General features: G+C 50.3%; 3 protein-coding genes across 11 annotated transcripts in view; 1 reads left to right on the forward strand and 2 right to left on the reverse strand.

The window, feature by feature from the left end:
- Positions 1–568: 568 nt before the first annotated feature.
- MINDY4B (MINDY family member 4B) lies at positions 569–6,559 on the reverse strand. Its single transcript, XM_090147787.1, has 12 exons — positions 6,436–6,559; positions 6,168–6,195; positions 5,261–5,416; positions 4,500–4,619; positions 3,874–3,965; positions 3,313–3,478; positions 2,809–2,874; positions 2,413–2,483; positions 2,055–2,127; positions 1,783–1,887; positions 1,119–1,299; positions 569–872 (listed from the first exon to the last, which is right to left on the reverse strand). Exons 1-12 carry the CDS (start codon positions 6,543–6,545, stop codon positions 730–732), a joined length of 1,311 nt encoding a protein of 436 aa, XP_090003913.1. The 5' UTR covers positions 6,546–6,559; the 3' UTR covers positions 569–729.
- A 2,465-nt stretch (positions 6,560–9,024) lies between these two features.
- On the reverse strand, positions 9,025–14,110 carry CLRN1 (clarin 1). The gene is made up of 4 exons (XM_090147567.1): positions 12,485–14,110; positions 11,674–12,082; positions 9,570–9,749; positions 9,025–9,292 (listed from the first exon to the last, which is right to left on the reverse strand). The coding sequence occupies exons 2-4, from the start codon at positions 11,924–11,926 to the stop codon at positions 9,027–9,029; spliced, it is 699 nt and encodes a 232-aa protein (XP_090003693.1). The 5' UTR covers positions 11,927–12,082; positions 12,485–14,110; the 3' UTR covers positions 9,025–9,026.
- A 414-nt stretch (positions 14,111–14,524) lies between these two features.
- Positions 14,525–27,614, forward strand: part of MED12L (mediator complex subunit 12L) — a 104,778-nt gene continuing 91,688 nt past the window's right edge. For 7 of the 9 annotated variants that reach the window (XM_090147552.1, XM_090147556.1, XM_090147560.1 and 4 more), the window contains exons 1-8: positions 14,526–14,722; positions 17,858–17,962; positions 19,316–19,507; positions 20,854–21,013; positions 23,888–24,057; positions 24,748–24,858; positions 25,260–25,529; positions 27,260–27,409. In XM_090147552.1, coding sequence (XP_090003678.1) covers positions 14,624–14,722; positions 17,858–17,962; positions 19,316–19,507; positions 20,854–21,013; positions 23,888–24,057; positions 24,748–24,858; positions 25,260–25,529; positions 27,260–27,409 — 1,257 coding nt within the window. In that variant the 5' untranslated portion in view covers positions 14,526–14,623. Of the gene's footprint in view, positions 14,723–17,857; positions 17,963–19,315; positions 19,508–20,853; positions 21,014–23,887; positions 24,058–24,747; positions 24,859–25,259; positions 25,530–27,259; positions 27,410–27,614 lie in introns of all 9 variants that reach the window. The other 2 variants (XM_090147554.1, XM_090147555.1) reach the window with 1 other exon arrangement.

Here is a 27,614-nt window from a genome sequence, read left to right on the forward strand (position 1 = left end):
ATGATGCCCTGGGGTCCCGGCCCCGCAGCTCTGTGCCGGGCAGGCTGCACTCTGGTGGTGGTGGCCCTGGGGACTGCGGGCACCAGGGGCTGCAGTGCCCTCTGCTCTGCTGCAGAAATGTGGCACACTTGGGGCGGTGGCAGAGCTTCGACCTGAGCAGAAACTGCAGGAGGGGAGCAGGGAGCAGTGCAGAGCCCCGCCTGCTCATGGCCCAATCCGGCACCATGGCAGGCTGGTTCTGACCACACTCTTTTTTTACCTTTTTTTCATCCAGGGGTCTGAATCTGTGGGTTGCTCGCAGGAAAGTTTATTCTCAAGACAGCTGTCATTACAGCACACGTTTTTGGTATGACTAACAGCTTTTTCAGGTGAGATCTAAAAAAGGAAGCAGAGAACAGTTTGTAACGTGGTGGTGTGCACAGCCTGCATGGTGGGAGCAGCACGGGGCTGCCCGTGGGATGCTGCGGGTCGGGGCTGTGCCTGCTGTGGGCAGCAGGCCAAATGATTGTGATGCCCACAGTCATTTGTCAGTGCTTAATATTATTTAACCTTACACTGTGGTCAGCACTTTCACGACACACTTTTATTTCTTGAACATCTCTGCCTGGGGGGAAATGACCACGTTGCCATGCTGTTTCCTTTTCCCTGCCAGCTCCGGCTGAGGGCTGTGGCGGTGCCAGCAATGGCCCTGCTCCTGGTGCTGGTGGTGGCGGTGGGGTGGGGGGCAGCTCAGAAGAAGGGCTGTGTGCCATTCCATCTGACCTCCGCCTCCGGCCACTTGGTCCTGATGGCCATCTCCAGCGATGGAACCCTCCTCCCTGGGCTGCTCGTGGCCTCACTGCGGCCCTCTTCCCAGTGGTGTGAGTGGGTATCTGGAAGTGAAACATGGTTCTGAAGGTGTGTGGGGCTCTGGGGAAGTGTGGGTGCCTGGGAGCTCTTTGCTCCTGGATGGAAAAATACAAATGTGTGCCGTATTATGCATCAGCGTGTGGGTGCCCTGCAGCATGGGCTGTGTGTGGGGCTGGACACGCAGAGCTGTGCACACATGCAGTCCTGCACACATCTGTGCATGACACCCACAGCGCAGCACCCATGGGGGGGTGAGCTGGGACACACACCTATGGTCAGGTGGGCTGTTCTCATCTGCCTGCACTGCCCATTGTAGAAATAGAGGTGAAAGATGTGCTCCATCTTCCAGTTGGACAGGAGCAGCCGGTTGGTGCTGAAGAGGACACTGTGAGTCCCGTTGATGCTGCACAGCCAGATAGGGAACTTGGGAGTTTTCAGCATGCTGCCAACCTAGGGGCAGAACGCTCGGTGAGCATTCAGCACTGCCAGTGCTTACCAGGAGCGTCGGCTCTGCTGTGCCAGGTGTGCGTCGTGGCCATTTGCCCTTATTGTATCTGTGTGGTGGTCACGCGTGGCAGACAGTGAGCCACAGCAGCCCTGGCCGGGGGTCCTGGGCCAGCAGCCCCGAGGGTGCCGTGGCCCTGGGGGGATCCGTGCCCGGCCCCGGGTGCCTCTGCCAAGATGGGGTCAGGGCAGGCGGGTGGATGGAGGAGGGAGCTCCGCCTCACCGCCCGCCTGGAGGCAAAGCTGCACGGCGTGGGCCGGCGGAAAGCCTCGCCTAAAGGGGTGCGAGGGCTGCGTTGGTGCTGGGAGCCGAGGCACAGCTCCGGATGCGAGGGGAGGCGCGCCACGAGGCGGGAAATCGCCACTGCGTCACCTGCCGTGGGACGCGGGGCCGGGAATGGGACGCGGGGCCGGGTCGGCGGGGCTCACCGGGGCCAGGCGGCGCTCGGCGTCCTCACCGCCCCAGCGCAGGAAGCCCACCTCGCTGCGCCGCCCGGGCTGCGTGCGGCCCGCCAGGACGAGCAGGAGCGCTGCCTGCGGGAGGAGCCGCTGTCAGCGCGGGGCTGCGCTGCTTCCCACCGCCCCCGCGGCCCTCGTGCAAAGCCCACCCTCTTTATCTGACGAACAAGCGCGGGTGCTTTCCTAAATCAAACGGAGGTAGTAGCAATAATAGGTATGTTGGCAAATCGGGCTGATCCTACCTGCGTGCAGGTGACATTTCCAGAGCTGCGTTCCAGCAGCTGCGGCGTTGTGCCACCCAGCTCCTCCCGGACCCTGCGCAGCCAAACGGAGCACTGCTGTCCCACATCGGACAGCACACAGAGCTGCACACAGAGCTGCACACCCGCCTCTCTCTGCCGCTCCCTCCCTGCTGCTCCCAGTGGTATCAGCACAAGCGCACACAGTAATGCTGTATGACAGCAGCACCTTTCTCCTCAACACACAGCCAGCTGCTCCTCATTAGCCCAAGACGGAGCATTTAAGTAACAGAAGGAAAGGACCATTTCATCAGATGTAACCAGAGGAAAATGGCAAAAGTAATTTTAGAAAGAAATATACCTTTTCAATGTCCTAGAGAAAAGTAAACTGTATAAAAACAGGATCAGTCCATGACTTCCTTCATCTCTGAACTGGAAAAAAGAAAGAAGTAATCAGAGAAGAAATTACAGTAGCTGTGTGATGCTTAATTAAAGCAATTCCTCTGCTTAACTGCAATGCTGGGTAAATACACTGAGCTGAGTGAACGGGGTGTTACTCTGGGAAGGCTTTGCTACAGTTTTCCTGATTAAAATCAGATGAAATAAAAGAAACTTCCAGTTCTTGACCGACCTATTTTTGTATGTTTTTCCAGGTTTGGGCTAAAGGTACAAGAAACCTGTTTAAACCAAGTACAAAGAGTTGCCTGTTTGCCAAGCAAAAAAATAACTCAGAATGGAGATGATACTCCATACATACACAGCCAATATGGTCAAAGATGAACTCCTGAGTTGCTGCTTTCTCAGGGAACTCGAACAGGTGGATCTGTAGGACAGGAGTGTGAGGTGAGGAACCACAAAGGAGACGGTACATCCAGAAATGGAAATTTCAGTTCGGTGTTTCCTTTGGACAAACAAAAGGCAAACACAGGAACCCACGCTGACCCTTCCTGAACAGCAGAGTTCAGTTTTATGCCAACACAAAATGGATAGAAGTTAAGGAAAGGCTTTAAGTCAACTTGTTCCTTCTTCTAACAAAAGAATGAAGACCAGAGTTTAACAAATCAGCTCTACAAGGAAGTCATGCCTTCACAAGGAAGCAGGAACACCTGCCAAGCTCCGCCTGGACATGGCTCCAATGTTCTTAGGTTATGCACTGTAAGTTAGGAGGTTACGAGTTCCTAATGAGCTGTTTCGGTCTGTAGACAGTTCAGACCAAATGTCTTTTAAGAGCCGTATTTACAGGAAGCATTTCCATACCCACCCGCTCAGTGAAGCTGTCGGCTTTGTAGCCTGCAGGAGGGGAGCAGTGGGCGGCTGCAGTGAGGATGCAGACAGTGGCTCTCTGGCCGTCCCCCGCTGCCCACAGGCTGTCCGCCAGCGCTGCGGCCAAGGCCTCTCCTTGCTCCTTCTGGCTGATTTTGCGCAGTCTGCAGTGCGGGGCAGAGCAGAGCAGAGCACACCAGACAGGTGTGGGCAGGGGCAGCAGGGGTCTGTGTCCCTGTGTCCCTGTGCCCATGTCCCCGTCACCCACCCAGCCCCATACAGCCACCAGCTGTGGCTACATCCTTGAGGATGCTGAGAGTCCCCAGGTGGGGGCTGGCACTGGGCTGCAACCGTGGCACCAGAGATTGCACTGAGGCAGCAAGCCTCACTCCCGCATCAACAAAGAAGGTAAAACCTTGCCTGGGAGCCAGGCATGTCATTGCTGCAGGTGCAGATCTCCATCTGCAGCTGCAAATCTGGTTATATTCTATCTGGTACAACTTAGAGGCTGGTGCTGGTTTTGTTAGTTCAAACAATGCAAGGATATAGTTTTGCTTACCTCTCCAGGTGAGTGTGTTCTGTGTTCCTCATGAAGAGCAGGTATTTAATGATGTTTGCCTGTACAGCCATCACAATGGCTCTCGTTCCTCCCTGGAAACACAAAGAAAGCAGCTGGCAGTGCCATGAGCTCACCTGGCACGTGGTGCAGCCCTACAAAGCGCAGCTCCAAGCCATGCTGTTGGCTGCGCCCCAGGGAGATGTTCTGCTTTCCACCAGTAATTCAGGAGGGACAATGACTTCTCCTGAGGTAAATGGGAAAGTAAATTGAAAAAGAGCTGATGTGCCTAAAAATAAGAAATCTCTGTGTGGCCCCAATGCTGTGCTGTGTGGGCTGGGTCTCTGAGGGGCGGCCATAATACCCAGAGTGGTGGCTGCAACCATTTGGGTTCCAGGTGGGGCAGCAAGAGGCAGGAGCTGCACAAAGAGAGGTGGGCAGTGCAGGTCTGTGCCACTTGGCAGCTGGCTGAGCAAGCGTGCAATGCCACGGTGTTTACAGCTCACATCTGCACTGCTGCTGTGACAGAGCAGCCATTCCGCCCAGAGCTGCTCCAACATCTGCACCGAAGCCTATCCATCCTGCTGAGCGCTGCAGGAGCACGGCTGTGGGTCACATGGCAGCATTACCTTCTCAGCCTCCAGAGCGTAGGCCAGGTCAGAGTGTGGCTCATGGAACCTGAAGTGTGCCCGGGTCCAGTCCTGGCTGAAGGTGCACGATGCGTTCCCGAGCAGCAGCGTCCGCAGTGCCTGCAGATAAACAGCAGCTACAGCCCCTGATGGGCGCCTGCACCTCACTGTGCTGCAGAGTGCATGTCATGGTCCTGCCTGCACGCTGCCTGCGTTGCATCCTGCGGGCTGTGCTCGGCCATAGGCTGGGGCTGGGGGAGCTGTGGGGATGGGGAGCTGTGGGGCTGTGCTTGGCTATGGGCTGGGGGAGTTGTGGCTCTGACCATGAGCGAGGGCTGTTTGCCTCTCTACGGGCTGGGACTTCCCTGTCTGTAGTCTGCACCACCTTTCCTGACAGGTTTCACCTCCAGTTTCACACCCTGAGCTTTTTATTATATTTATACCACAGTGGTGGGGTTGTGTCAGAGGTCACAGACATAAGGCTGGTGCTGGGACCCATTGCCCATAGAACATTGGTCAGGTTCTGGGGCCCAGGCACCAAGCACTGACAGTCTCAGAACCGTTTGGTATTTGGGAGCAGAGAAGTGCTGCTCTCCTGCTGCTGGGCCTCCTGCCTCTCACAGCTGGTACCTAGGAAAGCCCTGGGAGGGCAGCAACCAGAATTATGAGAATATGTTACAGCCACGCTCTTTGGGAGCCTCATGCACAAGTAATGATGGTAACTCTGTAAGCAACAGCAGCAGCCCGCAGCCCTCACGCACTGCCAGCTCCGGGTCAGGTTCCATGCTGCCCGTGCTGCTCACCATTGCCATATCCATGGGAATGGGCTGCCCTGCATGCTGTGGCTCTGCAGGTGTCACACGCGGCTCCAGGGCTCCGCTGGTGCTCAGTGCTCCATGCCCACAGCCCGCAGGTCCCTGCAGGGATACAGAGCCGGTGCTGGGGGTTCTCTGCTCCAGGCTCTCTCCTCCCAGCTCCTGCTCACTCCCTGCCCTCCCTGTGCTGTGCTCAGCCCTCACTGCCCTTCACCAGCCGCTGCCACCTGTGGGCATGAAGCTGAGCAGCTGAACTCTCCTGCAGGGTGTTTTGGAGTGCTAACAAACCAACGCGACTGCAGATATTCCTGCTTCTAACAGGGCAAATTCGATCAGGTTTTGTTTACAAATGGTTGCTCTAAGAAGTGTGAGGCGTTCACTTCCAAATATCTGTTACAGTCCTGAGACATTGCACTGCGTATGAACCACGAGGGCGTGCAGCTCAGGCACATCTGTGTCGGGTAAATACATGTTTGTGCATCTCACTTCCAACTGGTTCCCACTGTTAAAAACAACTCCCCAGAAGTGAGTGATTACAGTGTGGAAGAATGTTTGGACTTCAGGATGTGAATGTCTGCGCTTGTCAGCCTGAACACAGGGCAGGATCCGAACACATTGAGTGGTTCTTCATTTCATAGCTTTTTTCCCCCATTGTCTTAAATTGGCCACAAAAACTGTTAAGCAGGGTCAGAAAGGTTGATTTATGTTCTGCCCTGCTGCTTTGGTTCAGATTGGGAAAACGGCCCTTTAGAAAACATGAAGTACACACACAGGTCCAGAGGAGTGTGAGCATGTCTGTGTGGGCAATGCCTGGGGATGAGAGCACAGCACAACCCGAGAGAGAAACACCCACCTGGGGGCTGGTCTCACTGCCTTCCCGGCTGCAAAGGGAAAGGAAAAGCACATTAAAAGAAAATAGAGGTGTTGCTCACGCATTTGGAAATGGGAGGCAGCCAGAAGAGAACTGCAGGAGAGAAAGCGAGTAAAAGCTGCTGCTTTTAATAATAATATACAACGTAATATTAGTAATAATATCAACACATCACAATCATATTAAAATTAACATCTTAGAACTCTGGAATTTGGAATGTGATAATAATGAAGCGGACTAAAAAACTTACCCACAGAAACTGAAAATTTTTCTCCATTTGTCTAGATTTGAAATTCTGCTGGAGATCTCATCCAGAGCAGCTTGGGGCACCGTGTGCTCAGTGTGTGCAGCGTGCATCATCTGCTCAGGTGTGAGCAGTGTGCACTGCACGCTCGGTGTGCTCAGCCCCTCGCTCCCCCATTGCCACCCTCCGTGTGTGCAGCAGAGGGGAGCAGAGCCAGTTGCCCACTGCACAGCCCTCGTCCTCTCATCTGCCTGCTGCTGTCACATCGTGATTAAACTTTAATTAGCGTCGGACACGCTCTGTGCTCCCTGCTCAGAACCCGACCCCTGGAGGAGGCTGACTCCCACCCCAGCCAGTCTGTGCGTACTTATAATGCTCTTTAGATGTACAGACACACCTGTGTACTATTTTTTATTGTGCTAATAAAAGATCTGAATTTTCAGGAAAACATTCAAAATATATTTAGATATTTCCCCCCACTGTTTGTTTTTTTTAAGCATGAAAACTACCATTCTAGAAACGACACAGGGAAAACCTGTAGCTGATGCTCGTGGATTCACAGCAATGCTGCTGTTTGCTGGCGTTCATCCAGGAGCACCACACGTGCTGCCGCTGCTGCATTGGGTGCTCAGACACACACAGTGCCCCAGGTTTGCTGATCAGCTGCTCTGTTTGCCTTGGGAACTGGGCAAGGATGGCAGTAACAGCTGGTCTCATGGTTGTGGGTAGGGTGGGATGGGTCAGGATGGGGATAAGACGGGGTGGGATGGGAGTGCTCTTTGTGAAGGGCTCCCCAGCAGCTGGGCCCTTCTCCACCACACAACAAACGTGACAGGATTGCGTTGCCCTTCAGCACTGAGGCAGGTCTGTGCAGTTCTTTATTTTACAAATGTCGCTCCTTCAGAGCAGGCAGGGGCACCTGAGGTGGACACAGAACTGAGAGCAGCCCAATCCCCCCACCAATGGGCAGCAGTACTGCAGAGGAGGACAATCCGTGGAACACCAGGGAGGGTGGAACATTACTCCTCATTACTTGTGGTTTAGTAAATAATACAGTGAAACATGGTAGAAATTATGTGTCAAGAAGACACATTGTCATTAATTAATAAAGGCACGCATATTATTTAGGAAGAGAATTATAAATGAATTGTAGGTGGTCATGGCACCTTGCAGACACCGTTGCACATGGTTAGGAACAAGGCATGTATCGCACAGCCCAGGATGAAGCTGCTCTGTAAGAGGCTCAGAGGAGCGGGGCTGTGGGTGCCAAATGTCACACAGACAGAGCCAGCAGCCAGCACCGAATGCTTTGCCATTCATTGTAGAAATATAAAAATGGGTATCTGTATTAGCAAGGTCAGCCTGCACACCACTGCAGCTTGGGGCTCCCTGAACCAGGCCCTGCATGCTGGGGCTGCTGCATGGTGCTGCGAGGGGATTGCTCATGGCACACAGCTGTGCAGGAGCTGACCTCTGCAGACAAATGGGAGCTGGGCAGGTCGCCCAGGATCCTCCTTGGCTGAGCGCTCTGTGTGGTGTCCCTGTGCAGCAGTGTTGGTAGGATGAAGCCCTTCCATGCACCTGTGGTTGGGGGGTGAGTACAGTGCACCTGGTGAGAGGCTGGAGCACCTTGCCTGACTGGGAGGTAAGGGCACAGAGGCAAATATATCCATTTGCTCTGAGTTTCATCACCCCTTGTGTTGGAGACTCTCAGGCCTTCCCTTGTCAGTGCCTGGTCTGCTGCAGCATGCATGTGCTGGCTATGGCATTTCAGCCCATTTTGTCCATGTTTATTTGCGCTTCTTGCTGACAACTTGCTGCCTGCTGGCTAGGCAGAGATCCTCATAGCCCTGGTGGGTGCTGCTGGGTTTCAGCTCACGTTGCTCTGCCCCTGGGTTCACCCCTCACCTTGGGGTGCAGCAGTGTGAGTGCGTGTTATATTTCTGCATAAAACACCTTATCCTGAGGCACAAAGCTCTTGCTGTGTGGATTGCTCTACAAAATGGAGCTCTGGGGAGTTAAAGATTGGGTTTTTAAAGCTCAGAACTCTTTATGGATAGAAATGATGCCTCTGTGTGAGGTGTCAGCAGGGCAATCAGGGGCTGGGCCATCCCCTGCCCTCATGTTGTCTTCCCTTGCAAGTCTGTGGCAGGGTTGGTGCCAAAAGCAGAGCGGGCATTCTTCTCCCTGCCCCATTCCCTGCTGCCCAGTGCTGTAGGGGTTGTGCTGTGGCTCCCTGAGAGCTGCAGGTGGGCTGCAGATGTGCTGGTGATGGGAGGTGGCTGTATGGCAATCCCCTTGCTGTGCCTCTGCTCCAGCTCTGTGCTGTTGAGTTCTCAGTTCTGTTCACAGCAGCCGCTTTTCAAATCAGCTCTGGAGGAAAGAGAAGCAGATGTCTCAGTAAGGCTTTAATCCAAGAGAGAAAGGGTATTCTGATCTGGGTTTATCAACTAGCACGTTATCTTTTATTTACTGCGTGTGTCACACCAACAGTTATCTGAAACCTTCTCTTGTTTTTAACTTCTTTAAAAGCTGGTGCAGGTGGTGGCTGCTGAAGGTAGCAGTGATGAACACCTCAGTCCTCATGCTGTGTCACTCTAATACATCAGGTCTGCGGCACCAGTGGCTGCCTCTGAGTCCTTGGGTTTAGAGAAAGGGAACTCGAACCCGGCCAGGCGTATCAGCAGCATGTTGAGGAATTGCACCAGGGAGCAGGCCAGGATGATCCAGAAGGAGTCTGCAAACTGTTCACTGTGGGTCTTAAATGTGAAACTTTTCTCCTTAAAGTTAGCAATTTTCTCTGAGAGGTGGTGGATCTTCACCTCGGAGGAGAAGAGGATCATGATGAGGCAGCCGCAGGAACCTGGAAGGAGCGCAAGATGCCCATCAGTGCGGTTCCTGCAGGAACAGCGCGGTGTCCCGGGGCCTTTGGGCTGCCGGAACTGCCCCACTGCTGGGGGTTGGCTCCCACCCACCCTGCTGCCAACACACCATGGGCAGCATCCGTCCCCTGTGCTCTGCTCTGCTGTGCACATAGTCGTGCAGCAAAACCAGCCCCTCCTGCCTGCCCCTCATGCTGTTTGGTCCCCGTGCCCTGGCTGCACGCTGCAGTGGATGTGCAGCCTGCAGAGGGTACTCACAGGCGATGAAGCTCCACAGGTACAGCCCCATGGGGCCATGCAGTGTTTCGTAGGGGCTGCCGAAGGCATTGTACAGGAAAAAGCCCATTCCCACCAGCGTGAAGATGATCAGCACTGTGCAGAAGAGAATGACACTGACGTGGATGCTCGCAGGGATAATCTTGAGCAAGTCTGGAAAAACTAAAAGTGAAGTTAGAAAATATTATGAACATTAAACAAAGTTAATTTGGAAGTCATGCCCAGGCTTTCCTGCTAATCTGTGCTTATTGCTTCAAACTATGCTTTCCCAAGTGCATCTGTCCTCCACCCCCAGTACTGATCTTCCTGGAGGGGCGCACAGGAAGCCCCAAAGTTCGCTTTGTGCTCCCAAAGTCATCCTGAAGGTGAGTCATAGAATCATAGAATGGCCTGGGTTGCAAAGGACCACAGTGACCATCTAGTTTCAACTCCCTGCTTTGTGCAGTCTCCATCAGGAGCTGCTGCCAAGGGGAGATGTGGACACCCTGAAGATGGGGTTCCTGTCCTGTGTGACTAAAAAGCTCAAGGAATGCATCATATCTGAAGCAGAAGGCCCAAAAAGCAAGGTAATGAACTGAAAGGAGATGGAGAACAACAACTTGATTTATTGATGCGGGATTTTGTTCTTTAAGGAGAAGTTACTGCACTGTGCTGGATCTTTCCCTTGGTACCTGCATTTATCGTTTTTGTCACTACAATTTTGTGACATAGGGAAAAATTAATTTCAGCAGCAATGCAATCTTGCAAGAAAAGCATGCCCAGTAATGAATGAAATACTGTGTTAGTGTGCAAGCCTGCGACCTTTAGAAAATGAACTGCTGACCTAGAAACTGATGAGAAGCAGCAGGAGTAAATGAGGCAGAAGGCCTTCCCTGGCTGAGCAGAGCTTGCTGGCAGAGCAAATTCATTTCACAATTAAAAGAGATGTAGTAGTCAGGGGGGAGCGTTTAGTGGAATAAACACTGAACTAAATCACTTGGCCTATTTTATACGCCATTTCTCTTAGACACACTGATGAGCATCACCATGCATGGCACTGCTGCATCTGGGATGCACATGGAGCTCTGAGCCCTACTGGAGTAGCAGTGTTGTATTTGCTCTTTAATCTAAACAAAAGATGATCAGAGAACAAATGGGAATGAAAATGCCAACATTTTCATGGCCAGTTGGTGAGAGCTCACAGCCTGCCCTGCTGGGCTCCTGCAGCTCAGCCTGCAGACGAAGCACACTGCAGGCACCAGCCATGTGAGAATGCGCCGTCGCTGTGCAGCACCAACTTCAGCGTGCTCCTCTTGTGTATTCTGCTTGGTGCAAACTTTGGTTAGATGACACTTCTGAGCAGAGATGAAAAGTGCACGGCTACAGTGAGGGTGAACTTCACTGGAATACTTCTTGAAGCTGTTTTAGCAGATTGCTCCCAAAATGTGTTCTGTAATAACTGTGGGTGGCATGCAGGTATGTTGTAGGAGGCGACTGTGTTGCTACAGGCAAACTGTCTTCCCTGCATCATTCCATGGATCTTATCCTTAGGGATGAGAGGTTATGAGTATCACATGTAAAGTAAAGCCATTTCTAACAGCCTTTGGTAAAATTTGGTATGTTGGGTACCAAGCTCAATTTGCACATCAGTTGACTGAATGTCAGCCAGTAACAGGTGAGCAGTTTTCAATCCGTACTGCAGACTGCAAACTTCTGGCTGCTTTGTTTCAGCAGCAATGTGCACCTATGCCTCAGCTCCTTTGTGGAATTCCTTCTAGCTTAGTTTGTCTTTCATAACAGAAAAGAGGCTGTGGCATTAGAACACACAGGAGGATGACAAAGATTAATTGGAAAACAAAAATATTTCAAGTAATAGCATATATATTTTTCAAATGTGAATGACTGTAATCGAAACATAGATTGCAGAAAATGTTAGCAAGCTTTGCTAGTGTCAGGGAAAAAAAGTAATTTAAAGCTGAAAGCTAAAAGATGAAGAGCAGCATTTGGCTTTAGAGCACTTTTCTCCTGTTGCACCCTGTGAGGTGCAGGGTCGGTACCTCCCAGCCCCCGAGCAGCATTCAATCATTTCGGTGCCTCTGTTACTCACACGAGAACTGGAAGGGCCTCTCCCCGAGCCCGCACTGCCTCACTCGCTCGCCGTGGAAGAGCCCGTACCGGATCTCCCCGATGAACTTCTCCAGCTCCGGCCCGCTGGCGTTGACCAGCAGCGCGCCCGTCTTGCACAGGATGGTTCCCTTCACCCACAGCTGGGTGCCGATGGCTGCTGCGGTCCCCAGGGCGCACACGAAGCTGAACACCCCAGCCAGGCAGAAGAGGATTTTCTTCTGTGGGGCGGGCATGGCGGTGCGGGGGGGCTGCGCTCTCAGCGGGGGGCTGCCGTGGTGCCCATCGCCGGGAGGTGCCGGGAGGGCGCGCTCCTCCCCATCCTCCCGCAGCTCCTCTATCAGTCGCAAATAGAACGGTCTGCAGAGCGATGCGGTCCGTCCTCGGTGTCACTTGATAGTGGAGGAGTAAGGTAACAAGGGAACGTGTAATTCAATGAGCGCTCCGCTTCCCGGCTGTCTGATTGGGCAGGCTGTGACAGGGCCAGGCTTGGCTGCCCGCTGAGTTATTGGCCGTGCAGAAAGGAAGCTTTCAGAGGGCTCTGTGTGCTGGGAATCCCTCAGAGCCAGCAGTGCCGAGCTGCTCTGCTCGTTGTGACAGCTGCCCCAGTGCAGGGAGGGCAGCGCCGGGTGACCCTACCTGCACCCAGCGGCACCTGCGTGTGTGCTCACCTGTCCTGTCCCTGCTGCCCCTCCAGGAGCTGGTCAGCCCCAGGTTTGGAGCCAACACAGGGCTTTGGGTTTTTTCCCCCCTTTCAGTTCTCTGATGAGATCAATTCAGGAGTGGTTTGTTACCTGGATGCCTGACTGCAGCAGGAGCACTCCGTAGAATTAAAATGGAGCAAGGCGGTGTGCGGGTAAATGGTTATTTAAGCTAAGCTCAAAGCTGCGCCTTTTGCTGTGATCATTGCGAGTAACCGGGAGATGGCACTGTGCTCGGTGCTGAGCAGGAGGCTGGGAACGCTGATGGGGAACACATGGTCAGAACGCGGTGACTGTTGCCTGAAGAGGGGCCGTAACATTTAGGCACAATTATCAGCCACAAAATAGCAGTGAAAGCAAAGACGTGAGCCTATATGTATATATCTAACAGGTTTGTAGGAAGAATTTAATGGGGGGAAATGTATAATCTCACTGCAGTCGTGTTGCTGATGAATTTGTGTCATGATTCGGCCTTCTGGCGGCGTTTTCAAACGCAGCAGTAATTTATGCCTTTGAAAATTCCATGCTCTTATGAATGGAGGTATTCTGCAGCAGGAGCGTTACAGGGCACAGAACATGCTAGAAAATCCCCAAAGCAATAACTGCAGGGGTCTTTCCCAAGGGTCATTACTCTGAGGAGGCCTCCCGTGAGCAAGAAGCCAGTTCTCTGAAAGGGCAGCCGCACCAAACCTGGGTCCACCAGCTGTGCTTCTTGAGGAGGAAGAAACAAAAGCTCCAGACCAGGATGTTTGTAGGCTCAAAAGACAAGAGTTCACAGCATGTAAAGCACAGGGGAATCGATACAGAACAAAGAGTGCTAGTAAGAAGCTGTCGGACATTCTGCTTCACCTAAACCTTTGGAAGATGGAGACGTGTGTTTAAATACATCCAGATGTTCTATTCCTGAGACTTTGTCAAACACCTAATCTTAAAATATGCACGATGTGAACCTTGCCAAAGCTAGGGGTCGCAGCACTGGTATTGCTATTCTGCATGCCAGCATCATTGAGGAGATGTTCTGGATTTATCCGCTGGTGGGACTGAGGAGCTGCTGGACTGTGGGATGTGACTTTGGGCCAAGTGTGGTCAGAAAAGCTGTTGGGAAAGTGTTCCAAACCAGAGCTGGAAGTCTGAAGGTATTTACTGCCTAATTAAGCTTCATCTCTTAATTTATCTTGAGTTTGATTAGAGAGTTGCTTAGAGACAAAGAAATGTAGTTTGCCTCTATTTCCTGCTTTTGGCAATAGTAATCTCATAGTTAACTTGTAGAGTACTGTTATTAAGTGCATTCAGAACTGTTTGCAACTCACTGTTTGACCCTGTGTTTCTAAAATACATTGTGTGTGTGTGTGTGTGTCTGTGTGTGTGTGTGTGCATGCTGTGCTGGGGATGCAGCACGAGAAGAGGATCTGGTAAAAGCAGTGGATAGAAAGGGGAAAAATAGTTTCCGTGCTTACTTTTATAATGCTGATGCAGTAAAGCAGCTGTCAGCGCAGCGGATTGGAAGATGGGCCCGGAGCTGGGAGAGGAGGATGCCCCTGTGCTGCAGGACACGCTGCAAGCTGGGATAGAGGCCGCAGTCCCGCTTCAGGGAGGAGGTAAGCGTCTCTGGGTATGGAGGGAGCCCAAGGCTGAAGCTGCGGCTGCTTTTATTCTGGACACGTTGACCAGCACCGGCGGCTCTGCCGGCATCCTTCTCACCGTCCAGCGGGGCTGCGCGAGCCCTGGACGGTGCCGAGCCGCTCCGCCCGCAGGAGCACAGCGCCGGGTCGGGGCAGCGCGTGGCGGGGCTGCAGCCGGGTGCCGCCGCGGTGCCCGGCCGGGGGCGGGGCCCGAACCCCTCACGGGGAGGCGACGGGGCCGCGCGCGCCTTCGGGGTCCGCGGGGCAGCGCGGGGAGCCGCAGGGCCGGGCGCAGCCGGCCCGGGAGCCGGCCGGGGCCGCGATCGATCGATCGATCGTCCTCGGCGAATCATTCGCTCTCTGAGATTAACGGTGTTGCGAATGGGAACGCGGTTCCGCGCGGTACACGGGAGCGCTCAGCCGGGGCCGCGGGAGGCCGGGGCGGCGTCACGGCCGGCTCCGCAGGGCGGCGTGCCCGGCCTCGGCGGCGGCGCGCAGCCCAACCCCCGGCGCGGCGGGGGCTGAGGCGGGGGGCGAGCGCCGAGTGCTGCTCCCTGCCGCTCGGAGCCCGCTCCAGCGCCCGCCCGCTGCGCGGCGAACATGAGCGATCATGGCCGCCTTCGGGCTCCTCAGCTATGAGCAGAGACCGCTCAAGCGGCCGCGCCTGGGGCCGCCCGACGTCTATCCGCAGGACCCGCGCCAGAAGGAGGTGAGTCGCGCCGTGCCGTGCCGTGCCATGCAGTGCCGTGCCGTGCCGTGCCGTGCCGTGCCGTGCAGTGCCGTGCCATGCAGTACCGTGCCGTGCCGGCTGCACCCGGCCCGGCCCGCCCCGCTCCCGGCCGCCGCCCTCGGCTCCCGGCCCGGCGCCTCCCCCGAAACTTTTGAGCGGCGTCGGGCGCTGCGGAGCCGCCGCTGACTTGCATTTTCTGCGGCGAGCCGGGGGTGGGACGGAGCGGGGCCGGGCCGGGCCGCGGCTGTGAGCGCGGCGGGAAGGCGGCCGCGGCCCCGAGCGGAGCTTCGCCCGCGCTCCCAAACGCGGCGCGGCGCCCGCGGGGCCCGGCCCGGCGCGAGGGCGGCTGGGTGACGCAGCCCGGCCGCGGGGACCCGGGGGCAGCGGGGGCGGACGGCCGTTCCGCTCCGCAGAGCGCCCGGCTCGGCGCTTCCCGTCCGCCGTTCCTCCGGGTGGGCGGGAGAGGCCTCGGGTCGGGCCGCGTGAGCGCGGCGGCGCGGATCTCGGAGCCTTCGTGGCCGCTGCGCGCGACCCGCTCCCCGCCGCGGGCTGCGCTCCGGCCGGGCGGGTTCGTCGCCGCCCTCTTGGCCTGTCTGCCTTTGAGACCTCCGGAAAGCGGGCGGTGGAGGCTGGCGGCTGACGGGCGTCACTCCGGCTGCGTTGGCAGCGGCCTGGGCTAACGCAGTGAAACGTGCGCGTTCCAGCTCTCTGCCAACCCTCGGGGCATCTCTGCCCGTTCTGCCCTCCGGCATCTTTCTCTTTTCATCCTTACGCCGCCGCGCCTGCCGTGCTGAAATAAAGTTGGCGATTAGAGCGGTTAGAAGTACTTTGGCAGGACGTGTCTCTGCTGTGATGCCGGCCAGGCGCACCGGGCTGCTCCGGGCCGAGCCGTGCCTGCTGGGACGGAGCCTCGGCGCGGGGCTGCGTGCTGCTTCCAGCGGCGCCGGCTGGGATCCGGGTGGCACCGCTCCTCTGGGTGTGATAATTTCTTCTCCGTGCTTCGTAAGCACGGGTTGCTCGTCAGTCTAACTGGTGGGATACCTTCTGGGGGTCACTGCTCAGAGCAAACCCAGCGTCCCAGGTGGGCTTCGTGGCGGCGGCCGCGGCGCAGGGCGCGGTCCCGGCCCCTCCTCGCGGGGCAGAGGTCTCGGCAGTGGCTGCGGCTCTGCTGGAAGCGGGGCCTGCGTGTGGGAAAGGCGTGAGGCAGAGATGGGGTCAGTGAGTGGATCTAAAGGGAACGGCTGCGTTCGGATCCGCTGCGCTCCTTTCACGAGTCTAATGTGAACTTTTAGGCTTCTCTCTGAAGGAAAGTTTTGGGGTTGGGGGGACAACCATCTATTGGAAAAGTTCTTCAGTTTGACTGTCCCACACTGATAATAGAGCTCTGTACGTTGCTGTTGGGTTTTTACCATCTGTCTGCGTGTTTATTTGGCTATTTAAATTTCAGAAGCATTTTAAGCCTTGATTGGTCTTGGTTGGACCCTTCTTGATGTTTGTGAAGAAGCTCGCTGTCCCTGCGGGAGCCAGGGGGCTCTGGCACGCTGTGTGGTGCACACAGCAGAGCGAGTGGCCGCGCCGTGCGGCATTCCTGTGCTCGTCCTTGTGAAGGGACCTGCAGATCCAGCCAAGGGAAGGATCCTTACCTAGCTGTGCTGCTGCTCTGTGTAGGGAGTTTTGCCTTCCATTGGGACAGCTGCGCTGGAAAATAATGACCCTGAGCCATTAATGGGGTGAGTGTGAGACATCAGGAGAGCTCCTGTGAGCATTCAGCTGAACTCCGTGCGCTGTGTTCCCAGGTGGCGTTATCTGTTTATTTGCTGGCTGGTGTTTGCATTTGCAACTGTCCTGTGTTCCATCTTTAAAATTTCTGAGCCCTGCTGAAGCCAGGAGAAGTTGTACTAATAATCAGAGCCAAATGTAAAAAGAAAAAAAACCAAAACGTTGCTGTGTTTGTGCTGTCAGCCCATCCCAGCTTGCTCCCACAGCAACGGTAGTTACAGCGGTAGGACATACGGCTCTTGGTTATTTCCAGTATGGTGATATCTAGACAGCTTTTTTCAGAAAAGGAAGAGTTTAAAGATAGCAGAACTGGGGTCATCTATGGATATGGCTCTAATAGTAACACAGATCTCCATCTGTTTGCCATTTACCTTTTATTTATTTGCTTATCATCTTTTTGATGGTTTTCATCTCTGCATTCATCTGTTTTCAAGGCTGTCTTGGGGATAGTGTGGGTGGAGGAGTGTTCCAGCGCTTCTTGTTGATTTCATTTACAATTTAGATGAGGCTCGCTAACTTCCTAAACCCTAGAGAGCTGAAATTTCTTCTAAATACAGTGCTGTCTTCTATGTTGCTCCCAAACTCTGTGAAAGTACCGAAAAGCAAAGCGTGTTGCAAAGCACAAGAAAGTAAAACGAATGGAAGCTTCTGTTTTTTTTTTTTTGGGGGGGGGATGCATGTTTCCAAAACTAAGTAATGAAATCCAATAAAGTTGCTGTCTTCTTATTTTATTTTGTCCTGTTTTGTTTGCTTGGTGGCATGGCAGATGCTCTTTGTTTCCATAGGTTACCCCATCTCGGGGATTGCTTTTATCCTGACCTTGCGGAGCTGGTGAAGCACCTTTGGGGCAGGTGGTTGGTCGGTGTGCTGATGGGGGGTTCTGCCTTCTCCTCAGAAGGGCCCAGCGTGAGCTCCCCCGTGTGTGCTCAGGCTGTGCTGCCCGGAGGCTCCCCAGCTGCCCCAGCTCCCCGCAGCCCCTGCTCTCTGACCTTGCTGCCTGACAGCGGGGCCTGAGGATGAGCTGCAGACAGCCCAAGTGAGGAGAACAGGCCTTGGTTTCTGCTGCCTTCCCCAGGGCAGCTGTTTTCTTCCAGCCACACAGCTTGCGTCCTTATTGTGTTATGGCCTTGAAGTCTGCAGTTAGGAGAACACTAAATGGGAACAGGAGAACGTGGTGTTTCTCCTCACTAAATTCATGTGAACACTACGTTTCAAGAATTGTTCAGGTGCGAGGGCCTGGCAATTACTTAAAACTTCCTTCTAAAAACATGCTTCTCAGGATGATGTGACATCCTAAACTGTCATTTCATTTTTCACCCTTGCGACACTTTGCAGGATGAACTTACTGCGGTGAACGTAAAGCAAGGCTTCAGTAATCAGCCCGCCTTCTCTGGAGATGAGCATGGTTCTGCTAGAAACGTTGTCATCAACGCCTCTAAGGTAGGACAGGGCTTTTCAGTCTGAATGTGTTCACTTAACTTGCTCCCTAGCTGACGATGGTAAGACTTGGTTCTTGACTGCTTTGCTTTCTAGTTGGAAGTCTTCGTGTTAAAGTTAATTAAGAATATAGGAACACTGTGTGGCGTTTCTGCTACCTGCTGTTATCAGTCTGCAGAGGAAAGCTGCCACACAAGTTATCAAAAATCGTCTAAAAATGTTTTCTGACAAAGTAATTTTCTGCTATTTGACTCTTAAAATATGTAACATTTCATGGCTTATTGAAAAATGCAAATTTACTTCTACAGTGATGCTCTTTTATTTTAGCAGAGAGTAAATCTGAAATGGGAAGTGATACTAGTAAATTACAAGGTTGTTATTGTTACTGTTGGGATGATAAAGAGTTTCCTGTTACATTCTTCTGGTTTTGTTTGTCTGGAGTTGCCACCTGCAAGTACTTTCTGTCTGCTATTTTAATTAATCTTGTTTTGACTATTGAGCGTAGCTGAGAAGTCAAATAAAAATTCACAAGGAATTGCTTATAGTTGTTTGGAAGAATTATCAAAATAAGTTCAGAATCTGCAAGTATACTTATTAGAAAATCGGATGTCTTATTCTTACTGGCAAGCCTGAAAATTAATGTCTATTGCAGTAACCTTGATATGCAAATGATCTTGCACAGCAATTTAAACCTTTCTTTTTTCTTTTCTTTTTTTTTGCATGCTGCTTTGGGATTGAAACTGCTGGGGAGGGCAATCTTACGGTATTTTTCATTTGGAAGCTATGAAGTGGTAGTGGAGGCGGAGTTGTAGGAGTCAGGACTCAGCAGCTTATCCAAATCGTGGCATTTTTGCCTGCTGTAGCGGGTGATGGAAAGACAATGAATGCAGTTCTTGTGACAGTAAGACTTGTTCTTATTAGAAGTGAAAACCAGGTATATAGCCTATGGTGTGTTAGAATGCTGAAAAGAGGAATGCTCTGAGGCACTCGTAGGATCTACTGAGCCAGGTCCTCAATCTGAGCTGTGCAGCTCCTGGTGTGATGTCAGGGGACTTGCAGCCCAGTCGTAAGGGGCAGCTGCGTCTCCGGTATCTTTGAGGCCTGGTCTTCTTTGCTTTGGTTTTGGTGTTCTTCAGCTTCTTTGCTGATATTGCAGAAGTGTTGCAGGGGTACTTAGTGCCAGGAATCACTGTCTTCTGCCAGCAAGGAATTAAAATGTAATCTGATTAGATTGATAGCCTGGACTAGCGCGATGACTGCATCCACTGAGATGGAAGTCCCCTGTGCATTAATGTACAGTAGAAGCTTGCTAACTGCCTTGTCATATGTCTGTTTATTTTTCTTTTTACCCACCAGATTGGCGCTTACTTCAGCAGCATATTAGCAGAAAAGCTAAAACTTAATACGTTCCAGGACACAGGAAAGAAGAAACCACAAGTAAATGCCAAAGACAACTACTGGCTGGTTACTGCTCGCTCTCAGAGTGCAATTCACAACTGGTTCACAGATTTAGCAGGAAGTAAACCACTGACTATTTTAGCAAAAAAGGTATAAGAGTACTGCTCCTATTTCTTGGATGTTGAATTGTACTGAACTGGTCTATAAGGATAAGGCAGTATTCATAAAATATGTTAAAAGGTTTAGAGTTTAAGATATATCTGCTTTCAAAAAAAAGTAAGTTTATAATTTTGTACCCTTTGTGCCTTTTTTTACTGAGGTAAGAGTGATGTGCAACTAATGAGATTTTGCCAGCAAAGATAACACTGAGCTCTTAAATCTCATTCCTTGTCTTACTATTCTGCAGTTCCTTAACAAAGAGGAGAATAAACTGAGCAATTTAGTTTCAATCTAGAGGTCCCGAGCACGTGTTCATCCCACCAGTGGAGTGTAAGTAACTGGCTGATGAAGAACATGAGCTGCTTTGCCACTAGTAGGATCTCCAGCAGAACACACTTTTCTGTGGCAAGCATACTGCTAATCCAGAGTTTTCCTTTAACCTTGTTAGATGTTAACTTTATGAATAGAAGCACTACACAGATTTCTTTCATTGTTTATGCTTTAAAAAAACAAAAACGAAAACAAAAATGGAGTTATGGGCATCTTAACAACGGTGTATAAACATGTTAAAAGCCCTGTGAAACTAACTGGGTAGAGTCCCTAGGCTGACCACAGAGGAGTCTTACTGAAAAAGATCTGTGCTTTGTTTGCTGCACTGATGCACCTTTTTTCTCCAGGCATTTTGGTAGTGCAGCATTTGTGCCTCCATTCCCTTCTGTCTCCACTGGTTATGAAATGTCTTTTTCTCATATGTGCTGCTTTAACAATGCCTTTGGAAATGATGCTACCTTTGTGCAGAAGGGCTTGAGGATTGCTGTGACAGCACAGGGGGACTTTTCATCCTGAAGTCTTTGGGACCAACCCTGTTCTGCATGTGGGCAGGTGTCACAGCTGGCCAGCTTGCTTCCCTGGCACACTCCATCGTTACAGGCTCTGAACCAGAGGCTCTGAAGATACAGACAGCATCTGTGTAACTGAACTCTTAACCAAAATCTTGATCTATCTTTATTTTCCAGAAGTTCTGAGGATCAGCTTGCAGAACTCTTTCTGCACTTTGGATATCCTTAGCAGAATTGAGAGGTTTGCTAGTGGCCCTGTAGTCATTTCAAAGCTGGGAAAGGATGTTACTAGTTGTAACCCTGGGAAAGCGTGGGGTGGTTCTTTTGTATTGTCAAGTCTGTCTGTGTGTGTCTAGACAGCGGGTTTTGTCTAGAGGCTTCCCTGGTTGATGAAAAGGTCTGCTGCTGTCCTGGCAGTTAGCAGGGGAGGCTAAGGCTAACCTACAGATGCTACTGCTGTTTGCACTGTGCTATAACTTGCTTCCCGTTTCATTTCAGGTTCCAATTCTCAGTAAAAAAGAAGATGTTTTTGCTTACTTAGCAAAATACTCTGTACCACTGCTGCGAGCAGCATGGCTGATCAAAATGACATGTGCCTACTATGCTGCCATTTCTGAAGCTAAAATCAAGAAACGCCAGGCCACTGATCCAAATACTGGTAAATAAACAGCTCTGATATCTAAATGTGTAGTGATAGCTGAAAGGACCTGCTACTCTTGTTCGTTGCATCAGTGCTACTTAATGCCTGTGCAGTTAGAAATGCTTTTTAATCGGTTTTGCTTAGAATTGTGTGTCAAAGAGTACAAAGAGCCGTGCAGCACAACTACTGCCCTGCTGGCTTGTTCTCCTCCTGGCTGATTTCTCCCTCAGTCTGCAAGCACGGTGTCTGAGGAGTTGGCTGTGCTGTGTCTTAACCACCGATCCCAGCCTCTGGTGGGGGGGCATGTGTGGCAAAGGCTGTGCTAAGTGGTACCCAGGAGTGATCTGAACTGCTGATTTAGAAAGCCTGAAACAAGATGCTAATTTCATAAGTGACAATGCATGTATTTTAAGTACTGATGGTAAATGGTGCTGTCTGACACCAGGACAGCAGGCCCAACAATGAACACCTCTAAGGGACAGAAGATACCCTAATATTACCAAACTGCTCACATAGTTCTTATACACTACCTACAGCTTTTCCACTGCTTGGAATGAACTTTTTCCTCTTTTGTTCTTAAAGCATCTGTGATCAGATGCTGTTTTGCAGCATCTCCATACTGTTGTGAGAGATGTCTGAATCTTTCTACCAACTCATTCTGTTGTTTCTATCACTTTGCTTTGTAATTTGGTTTTAGGCTTGTAACACTCATTTTCACTTTGAGTTTCTAAATAAAGCCCCCAAAACATCTTCTAGCAAGCATTTTCAGCTTATTCTTTGTTATAGTTTTAATTAATAATAATAATAGTAAAAAAAAAAGTCTGATGACAGAGAGCAAGAGGGGAGGCAGTCTGTGGTTGCCTCACGCAGCACCAGAACAGCTGCCCAGGATGTCATGTCAGATTGGGTCTCCATGGGTATGGCAGGCTGCTGTGCTGCAGTGAGGTCAGTGAGGTTTGGTGGGGGATTAGCATAGCTCCCTTGTGCTGCTGCTCCTGCTGACACGGGGTGAATTGTATCTCAGTGATTTTGGAACTACCTAGCAGGAAAGCATGACTCCATCTTTCCTACTCTCAGCTTCGCCTTCTGTCCTTCACACAGGGCTTTGTAACAAGAGATCCTGAAACAGACTTTTCCTTCCCCTTCCTTTCTTTAAAAATGGGAGAGGTGGAGTCCTTGTGGTGTGGTTTTCTGCTGAATACAACGTGTTCGTCCCTTCCTCAGTTGTATGGGGTGGCTGCAGCACCGACTGGCTTTCTTGTGCACATCCATCCGCACGGCTTCCCTGGTCCTGCACTTGCCTTAGGCCGTGCCCTGTTGTAGGACAGGAAGGAGTCAGTGGGAGCCAGTGAGCCTCCGTGGTCCTGCTGGCTGTGTGCCTGCAGCTGAGCAGGACTGCGTGGCGGGGCAGGCAGGTAGTAGCTGCAGGTGCTGCTTCTCTTTGTAAAGGACTTGGCCTGGGGGTTCTGTGCGTAAGCCTGTACCATGGCCTGTGAGCCAGCTTAGGTCATTTGGGGTCCTTGGAGATGTAATTCGATGTGTGTTATTGTGTATTCTTTGACATTCCCCCTAAAGCTTTAGATCTGTGCTCTAGGGAGCAGAAAGGTGGTTGTGTTGTGATGTTTCTAACTCAGCAGCACAGAGATAGTGGTAATTGCTTTGTGAGAATTTTTCTTTCATACTTTGACATGAAAACAAGTGTGATGTGGTGGATTCAGAATTGTTTCTCCAAAAATGAGTGAATGTTTGAAGTAATGTAGCTAAATAGCTGTATGAAAACACTAAAACCCACTGACTTCATACAGCAATTTCAGATTTGGATAGAAAAGCATTTAATATGTATTCTGTATATATTGACAGAACTGCCAATTACAAATTCAAAGGGGAATAGAAGAAGGAGGGCAGTAGCTGAGATCTGAGCTGGATGAATTGGTGAACAGAGCTGTGTCTGAGTTGTGTCAGAGTTCCCATAACTTTGACAGTGAGCAGGTTCAGGTTGTCAAAGTAATTGCATTATTCATTCATAAAAGAGCTCATCTAAAATATGCTGCATGCAAGCTACATACAACTCCATCAGATGTTTGGGAGATATTAGCAGAAATATCTGTCTGTTCCAGTTGCACTGTTCAGAGAATGTCTTCCTTACCATTTTGTTTTTTCCCAAAGCTTTATGTATATCATCAAGCAAGTTTGCTTTTCTCACTAATTTCTCTCAGTTATCCTAAGTACAAAAGCACTTCTGAAGCGTAGAGAAAAGCTGATAGCTTTTGGTGGGTTTGTGTGTTTTATGAACAGCACCCACTGACTTATCTGTCACAAAGCAGAGCTAATGAGTGGCACTTGCAGACCTCTGCACTATCTTGATCAGGATGACCTGAAAGGCTGCCTCTGAATTTGTGCATTCTCATCAGAATCAAAATCCAGAGGAGTTGTCAGTTTCAGAGTGACTGTAGAGAGGGCAGTGTTATATCCCAGTGCTTGTGCTAAGTCCTGCTCATTTTTTTTGTTGGCTGGTTTTGAAGGAAGAGGGAAGAGGGGAATAAATTCCAGAAGGAAGTACTGAAGTATATTTATCTGTTTCAAAGCTATTCAGAGGCTGAAGGCTGAACTCTGATGAAAGAGACAGGTGATTCCCTAAAGGCATGGCTTGTCTCCGTGCTCGTACATCACGCTGAGCTAGCAGGCTGCTTACACACTTGACAGTATGTGTGCTTTGAGAGCAGTGCCCAGGGGAGGCACATAAAACTCCTGTTAATTCATAGTGGGTGATGCATTATGCGACTGTGTGTTAATATTTTGGATAAGTACTTTTCAACATAAATTTGTTATGATTCTCACTGAGACAGAAACATTTTATCATCCGAATGTTCTAATTGTAAACTCATTTTGCAGAATGGACTCAAATTATAACCAGATATCTTCGAGAGCAGCTGGCAAAGGTTGCAGAGTTTTATCACGTGACTTCCAGCCAAGGCAACAGCTCTGTAGTGATGCCTCAAGAGATGGAACAGGCCTTGAAGCAGTGGGAATATAATGAAAAATTGTCCTTTTATATGTTTCAGGTAATACTTCAGGAAATGAATGGATTTTTTTTTTATGTCACCATTTTTAGAAAGTTGCATTTTAGATATTACTGGTAATTTGTGTTGTAAAACTAGAATAAATTTTAAGTGCTAATTCATTTTAGGGATTTGCCAGCTGAAAAAAACTTTGATTTGCTTAGTGTGCTTGAGTGTTACTGCAATACTGTTCTCAATTATTCTCTTTCTTCCGGTATCATCCTGTGAGCCGGGTCCTGGTCACAATGGAGCACGAAGCCTTGGGTGCTAGAGTGATGATCTGGCTGTTGAGCTCCACGTTTTAGCCCATACTCACCTTTGCAGTCTGCCAGGACTGCACCTGGGATCCTCAGCCTCACAGCCTTCAGCTGAAGAGACTGTGCCTTTGTGTAAGCAGAAGTCCCGGTGGACACTGTTGACTCAGTGTTGTCTGAGCTCGAGCAGTGGTGCTGGTGGTTGAGGCCTCCAGGGAAGAGTGCTGCTTTGCTCCTTGAATAGAAATAATGCTGAGTCCTGGTCACAGCTGTCTGTCCATGGGGCTGCCGTAACGGTGTTCGGTAGGGCGGTGTGTGAGGGTCCTGGTAGCTGCTGTGAGCAATGAGAGTTAGACCAGAAATGAAATAAAAGTTGTAGTTACACGCTTTTCTTAGAGCTCCCAGCTAACAAGTGATGTGTTATTTAAAATCCTTTAAGGAAGGAATGCTTGAGAGACATGAGTACTTGACATGGATTTTGGATGTTTTGGAAAAAATCAGACCTGCTGATGATGACATTCTTAAGCTGGTGCTGCCGCTCGTGTTGCAGGTATGTGTGTGCTTTAAAGCTGTGTGATTGACACAATCAGTGGAAGCATGACTCATATATGTTAAATGATTCTAATAGTTGTAGTGTTAAAATCAATGTGAGCGTTTTTATTCAGAACATTTAGGGAAATATATTGCACGATTTATGTTTGAAAAGCATAGGTGTCATTACAGATTTCATGCCTTCTTAACTGAAATTGGTAGGAAGACTCCTGTTCTGCCACTGATCCTGCAAAACAGATGGAATATTTAAGGGACAAGAGTATAGATTGGCATTTTAGATACTCTTTTGTGATCCCTTCTACTTTGTGCATATTGAATGTTAGATTGTTAATTAAAATGAAGATGTGAAGGAGGCAGTCTGGTAAATAATGTGGTTTTTGTTTTTTGTTTTAATTTCAGTATTCAGAAGAGTTTGTTCAGTCAGCTTACCTGTCCCGCCGCCTCGCTTATTTCTGTGCCAGGCGCCTGTCGTTACTGCTGAGCGACGGCCCCAGCCTTGCAGCTGCGCATTCTCCCCATGTGATTATTGCACCAAGTAACCCTCCTCTGGCAGCACCGAGTCCGACTGCACCCGGTCCTGTGCTGAGCCCCGTGCAGCTCACCTGCTCAGATTTCCTCTCCTGCCCACAGCACCGCCCGCTGGTGTATGGGCTGAGCTGTATGCTGCAGGTAGGCCGATGTTTGTTGCTCTTTGTTTTTGCGGCCACAACTGTTGAGTGTATTGGAAAACTGTATGTCTGGGTCTGACAAGGTGCACTGGTTGTGGTTTGAAATGCGGCTGCGTCAGGTAAATGAGAGGACTGTGGACGTGGAGGTAGCAGGAGGAGGAATCTCAGCCATTGCCTGAGGTGTGCTTGTGAAGCATCTGAGGGTGCTGCTGCTTCATATGTATGTCTGCAGCACTGCCACACGAGGGAGCAGCTCTGCCACAGGAGCAGCCAAACTATCCCTCTGAAGGAGTCTTATTGGCTGCAGTAATGCTCTGTGCAGTGTTTTCATCACCAGTGAACTTGCTCATTCCTGGCAGACCCCATCTGTCCTTGCTGGGAGCAGCTGGGCTGAAGACAACGCCTCAATGATTCCTGCAGACCTTGGGCTTCGGCGGTTTCCTTGCTTCCTCCAGGTTGTCCTGGGTGCCTGGTGCCACTATGGACACTTTCAGGGTTACGTCAGGGTTACGAAAGTTTTATTGCCTTCACAGCCTGCTCAGTTTTCAGAACTGTGGATCAGAAGAAACTATTTACTGGCACTTATTGATTGGTGGTGGCAGGTTTGTAAAGAGCACGCCAGGAGTGTGCTGATGATCATGGGACTACAGAGTCACAGGGTGGGCAGTGCAGTGGAACCTTTTGAGATCAGGTAGCTGTTCCCCTTGCTTAGGCAGGGGCAGCCAGGGCAGACTGTCCAGGACCACCTCCAGTTGGGTTTTGAGTATCTCCTCCACATCTCTGGGCACCTTCCTGCAATGGTGGGCTGCTTCTGTCTCACACAGCTTTACAGCTTTAGCAGCTTTACAGCTTTCCTCTGATAACAGCACAGAGGATAATCTTTCTGTTCATCCTGTACTGTTTATTTTTTTTCCTCCTTGTGTGTGTGTGATCTTTGTGTTTCTTCCCACCCCTTTTTTTTTTTGCACTACCAAGCAGATCCATAGGATGGCCCTGATGCAGACAAGCTCTCCTGCTTTTTAACAAAGTGTTTTTCTAGGCAATCTTTTTGCTAAGCTACTGCTTTGAAGGCCAAATTTGGACCGGCAGAACTTCCAAACAAATTTTGCAGTAGCTTCAAAGATAAAAAGTCAATTATAAGAATCAACTTCCATCCCTTTAGATGGAAGGTCTATTTAAGGTCTGACCCAAAAGCACCAAAGCTTTCTGCTTTTGCTCTGCACAGCTCTAGATACTGCAGATTAATAGGTATCCAGTGGTAAGCCACTGCAGAAGGACCCTCCTGAAGTCTGTCAATGCAATGTCTCTCTTTTGAAGTAAATGTTAAGTTTCTGGTGTATTTCTCGTGTTTTAGAACTTGGCAGAAGTATTCATTCCAGTCTCTTAATTTTGCATATGTAGCTTCTTTCTGAAAGCTGAATTCCAAAATGACTTACTTTTTTCTAAGACTCATTCACATTTCATGGAGAGGATCTGTCTGGGCTTAACTTTTGGTGAATTTCTTTGGTGGCATTACAAAGGCAAATGGGAATTGAGAGTGCATATATTCAAATACAATTTTTAATAATGAGGGAGGAAAGTAACATAACAATTTAATCTCTTCAATGTGTGTGTGGACTTGTCTTTTGTTTCTTTCTCTGTGATTGACCAAAATGATTCTAGCTCTCTTATTATTGGTATTGTTGGTCTTGTCTATCACACACTACTTGTGTTTTGTACTATTGCTTGCAGACTATAACTATTTGTTGCCCAAGTGCCTTGGTGTGGAATTATTCCACAAATGAAAATAAGAACATTAATCCTGGCTCACCCCTGGATTTACTTCAAGTTGCTCCATCTAGTTTACCTATGCCAGGTGGAAATTCAACATTTAATCAGCAGGTAAGCTTTTTTAACGCTCAGATAAATAAGATCTGTTCTATATCCCAAGAAGTGATCGCATTCATGATTACAGCAGGAGGTGTAGTTATTAATGTAGTTCAACTTCTGAGATTAGCATTGTGCAAGTTTTTGATGACCTTATTTGTATGTCAGTCAGATACTGATTTTTGAGAAGATATCAGTAGCTTTACTTATGTTCAGATGT

The sequence above is a fragment of the Phasianus colchicus genome, chromosome 10, assembly GCF_987193195.1.
Source record: "Phasianus colchicus chromosome 10, bPhaCol1.hap1.1, whole genome shotgun sequence".
Taxonomy (NCBI): domain Eukaryota; kingdom Metazoa; phylum Chordata; class Aves; order Galliformes; family Phasianidae; genus Phasianus; species Phasianus colchicus.

Bases quoted from the DNA above. Each gene is read 5' to 3' on its own strand.
- CLRN1 (XM_090147567.1), bottom strand. From the start codon at position 11,926: ATGCCCGCCCCACAGAAGAAAATCCTCTTCTGCCTGGCTGGGGTGTTC. The intron at 9,750-11,673 runs GTGAGTAACAGA...CTTCACTTTTAG, and splicing joins GAGGCCCTTCCAGTTCTCGT to TTTTTCCAGACTTGCTCAAG. The intron at 9,293-9,569 runs GTGAGTACCCTC...CGCTCCTTCCAG, and splicing joins CCTGTGGAGCTTCATCGCCT to GTTCCTGCGGCTGCCTCATC.
- MINDY4B (XM_090147787.1), bottom strand. From the start codon at position 6,545: ATGATGCACGCTGCACACACTGAGCACACGGTGCCCCAAGCTGCTCTG. The intron at 2,484-2,808 runs GTATGTATGGAG...TCTTTTTTCCAG, and splicing joins TCTTTGACCATATTGGCTGT to TTCAGAGATGAAGGAAGTCA. The intron at 1,888-2,054 runs GTAGGATCAGCC...CTCCTCCCGCAG, and splicing joins GAAATGTCACCTGCACGCAG to GCAGCGCTCCTGCTCGTCCT.